Source organism: Nanorana parkeri, unplaced genomic scaffold (assembly GCF_000935625.1).
Source record: "Nanorana parkeri isolate BGI_ZX_2015 unplaced genomic scaffold, ASM93562v1 scaffold3456, whole genome shotgun sequence".
NCBI classification, from domain to species: domain Eukaryota; kingdom Metazoa; phylum Chordata; class Amphibia; order Anura; family Dicroglossidae; genus Nanorana; species Nanorana parkeri.
Window position 1 is genome coordinate 38,788 of NW_017309724.1, and position 3,881 is coordinate 42,668.

The 3,881-nt window shown below is 45.2% G+C and overlaps 1 protein-coding gene across 1 annotated transcript in view; it reads right to left on the reverse strand.

Moving 5' to 3' along the window:
• Positions 1 to 395: 395 nt before the first annotated feature.
• LOC108803165 overlaps positions 396 to 3,881 on the reverse strand; it is a 4,750-nt gene continuing 1,264 nt past the window's right edge. Inside the window, exons 2-4 of the mRNA XM_018575001.1 lie at positions 3,324 to 3,587; positions 2,995 to 3,089; positions 396 to 602 (exon numbers count right to left, since the gene is read on the reverse strand). Coding sequence (XP_018430503.1) covers positions 396 to 602; positions 2,995 to 3,089; positions 3,324 to 3,587 — 566 coding nt within the window. The remainder of the gene's footprint in view (positions 603 to 2,994; positions 3,090 to 3,323; positions 3,588 to 3,881) is intronic.

The following is a 3,881-nucleotide window of genomic DNA, read 5'->3' on the forward strand; positions in this document are numbered from 1 at the left end:
CTTGATGGAGCCTGTCCTCTAACATCGAGCACAGCATTGTGCTTCATCTCCTGTGCAGCCCGGCTTGTGACAGCTGAGACAGGAAGAGCTGCGAGTACAGCGCTCCTCTCTCACTGATCACACAGAGGAGATCAGAGACCGACGTTCTCTGGTCTGCTCCCCGCTCTTCATCCGGAAGTCATTTACCGTGGTCCCGGGTGACCCAGAAGAGCAGGAGACCCCAAAAACCATGGCGGGGAGGTGAGGCAAGGAACAAGCAGGCAGCCACAAGTGATCTGGGTGCTGATCATAGGACAAGAGAAGCCAAATTTAAAATCTGTAACCGTGTACAAATATGTGTAAGCATTTCCAGTGTTCTGCATAAAAATAAAAATCTTCAATTCACCATCTTCAAGCTATACGTTCTCTTCAGTTTCATCAATAATTGGATCTGCCAGGTCATTAGATACTGGTCCATATCCTGTCACAGACACATGTCCATTCTCTATAGAGGACAGAGATCCGCTCTGGGCGGTGAGAGGCAAAGATCCGTTCTGTAGAGTGGTCACAGCCCCGCTCTCCGTGTCATATAGATTGCTCTTCTCTTTCTTCCTGGAATGGATCTGAGAATATAAAACCCGGAATAACAGGTCAGATAACATCACAGATCACACAGGATTTATAGCCGCAACACCTCATCCTCTCTCCGATTGTCTCCAGTGATGTGACCAGTGATGTGACCACCAAGGTGTTTGCCAAGCTGGTAGCCCATCAAGACCTCCTCACCCCATCCCCGATCACCTCCATACACTCCATTGTAGGAATTCATTGTCTACACAGTATTCAGCCATCCGCTCCCTGCCCCTATAAGAAGCTTCCTGACCCCCCCACACAGGAGATGACCTCCCCAATAAACCGAGTAAGGGGGCAGAGTCATCCAACAGACAACCACGGGACACCAATGTGGGAGAGATAACAGACAGGAAATGTTCTGTAATTATGACTCATAAAATGTTATTTCACATTTATCACAGAAATCAATAAACACAAAATGCAGAATATTTATTTCTAGATCTTTAGTGAAGAAATTATTTCCATAATCCAGGCCACTGAAGTAGTATGTGATCCTCGGGAATAGCAACATGAGCAAAACTGGAGTCAGCGAACCCAACCACAGGATAACAGACACCGGCACTCCCAAGTATTGAGTCCATGGCGTCACTCATTTTGCCTGATGAAGGGGATCCTGTGAGACCCCGAAACGTTGCTTTTTGAAGCATTGTGCCATGTTTCATGCGTCAATAAACAGACGCCATTGATTGAATACTTGGAGTGCCGGTGTCTATGTTATCCTGTGATTATAGACGTCGACTGCCATCCGTCGACTGCCGCAGCACCCATCTTTTATAAGGAACAGCGGTTTTGAGTGCGATGGGTTCATGGACTATAGCTAATCCAACCAGTGACCAGTATCATTTTATTAGCCCTGCTGTATAATAACATCTCCCAACATTACAGCTACCTGTACCTTTAAGAGAATTCTGTTGGCCTGATCCAACTACATTTCAGGGGGTTATCAAAGCTCATAAAGACTGAAAAGTGTCACAGAAGATCTCAAATACGAGAGACCTTCATCAGTCCACAGACACAAAATGTACAAATATATACAGATTCTGTCTCCTACAGATGGCACACTACAATCCTCAGACAGGAGTCAGTGGCTGCAGAGTCTATAGAAGTATCTCTGGCACTTGATATCCATGTTCTAGAATCTACCGTAGAAAAATGAAAACACTCAACAAGGGTGGTGTTCATGGGAACCACTGCTCTCCAAATACTGCTGCCAGCAAGAAAACTGCATCCCAACTGTGAAGCATGGAGAGTGGAATAGGATAAGGAGCGGCTTTGTTTCCTCAGAGCTCATCCCTTGTATTATCTGATGGCGCTGTTAACTCCAAGTTGTGCCCGAAAACCTTTACACCTCAACCATCTACTGAAACAGATTTGTAACAGGAATGGGCACAATGCCTCTTATGCTCTGAAGGTGCAGAATACATCTGGTTAAGGTTCTTCTCAATAATGGCGGTTCCATTAAGTAGTAAAATAAAAGGGTTCACATACTTTTCTCCAGCAATAAGACGGATTATTTAAAACATATGGAAACTGTAGATATGGTATATCAGTATAAAAAGGAACTGAATTTGTGAAAACCGGCAGCGAGTGTTGAAAGGCCCAGCAGGATCCTTTTCACTTCCAAGAAGCAGGAAAAAAAGCCACACCAGCAGCACTTTTTCTATATAAACTTTATTCTCTTCTGAAAGACAAATGCTCGTCCCTGACGCGTTTCATTTTTGGGTGGTCATAAAGGTCCTCTATATGGAAACCTTACATCAGGGGGAACAGGTCAAAGGAGCAGTCTGTGTCCGGAGGGATGTGGTTGTTCAGAAGAGAATCAAACATGAAGAAAAAATAAATAAATAAGTGGCACGCCCCTTTTTCTGGATATTTGGTGAGGATCAGATCACATTTTGAAGACCGGTTGCTGTTGTCTGACCCTCCAGAGTAAGAAAGACCTGCATGCCGCATTAGAGCTGCAACAACTAATCGATTAAATCGATGAGAATTGTTGCCAACGATGATGAAAATAATTGTTAGCTGCAGCCCTATGCAGGATAAACCAACACTCTGGCTATGATGGACTGAGATGGGGCGGTCACACCAGAAACAAAAGATGTACAGAGGAGGGACAGCCCCCCCCCCGGAGACAGTAGGATGGTCGGAGGAGGGACAGACACAGGAGATTTATTACTCCCACTGGCCACCATTTTAGGAACATTTATTACTCTCACTGACCACTGCTGGAGGACCATTTGTTACTTCCACGGATGCCGGGACATTTTATGTATTCTTACTGACCACAGTGAACTGGCCCTTTGTTTATAAAGTTTGGGGCCCCTGCCTTAGTACATTCAGTGTGAGCCCAGCTAACAGGTAAGAAGATGAAATATTACCTACCAGATATACGATGTAAATCACTGCTGCCGATATTCCCGAGACACCAACAACGAGACCAACAATGAGACCCGGCCTTCCTCTATATGAATCGGAATCTGTGAGAAAGTGAATGCAATGTTCACAATGTATAAATGATTTAGATACACATGTTATATATATATACAATGTATCAGTTTGTATTCTCGGTGGTCATGTGACATCTCACCTGTATAATCCTCCATTAGGAGAGCAGAGAAGAGACAACATGATACAATGTTACTATTCTGTGTCACATTATGATCCTTCTTCTATACAGATCAGATTATTACCCCAGTAATTGCCCCTCTTACCTCTGATCTCCAGCCGGTGGTCCCGGGTCTCCTCACTGACCGGGTTTGTGATCCTGACCCGGAATGTCCTCTCGGCGTCGTCTCTCTGCACACTGGGGATAATCAGCGTCCTATTGTCATCTATCAGCCGGTATCTCTCAGGAAGAGGCTCCCCGTCCACCTCCCAGGTCACAGCGCTCTCTTCTCCAGAGTACTGGACGCTCACAGCGATGTCCTGACCCAGCCGGCTGCAGTTACTGGTTATGTTGGAGATGAGAATCGGATCTGGAATTATCAGGAGAAGTCACCATCAGTCATGTGTCACCAGCACAGAGCCCAGATACATGGAATAGAGTGCTAGCTCCTGTATATATACTGATCATTAGTCATGTGACTAGCGGCACCTCCCCCCACATACAGTCATTAATGTTTCATAAGGGTATCCGTTTTCTTTCCTCTAATCCCACAGTAAGATTACATCTAAACCCCGAAACAAAAATTGAATATGCTGCAGTTTACCAGTCCTTAAGTGGCGGCTGCATTCGTTTTACATTTTTTTTTTGGGGGGGGTGGGGGGTG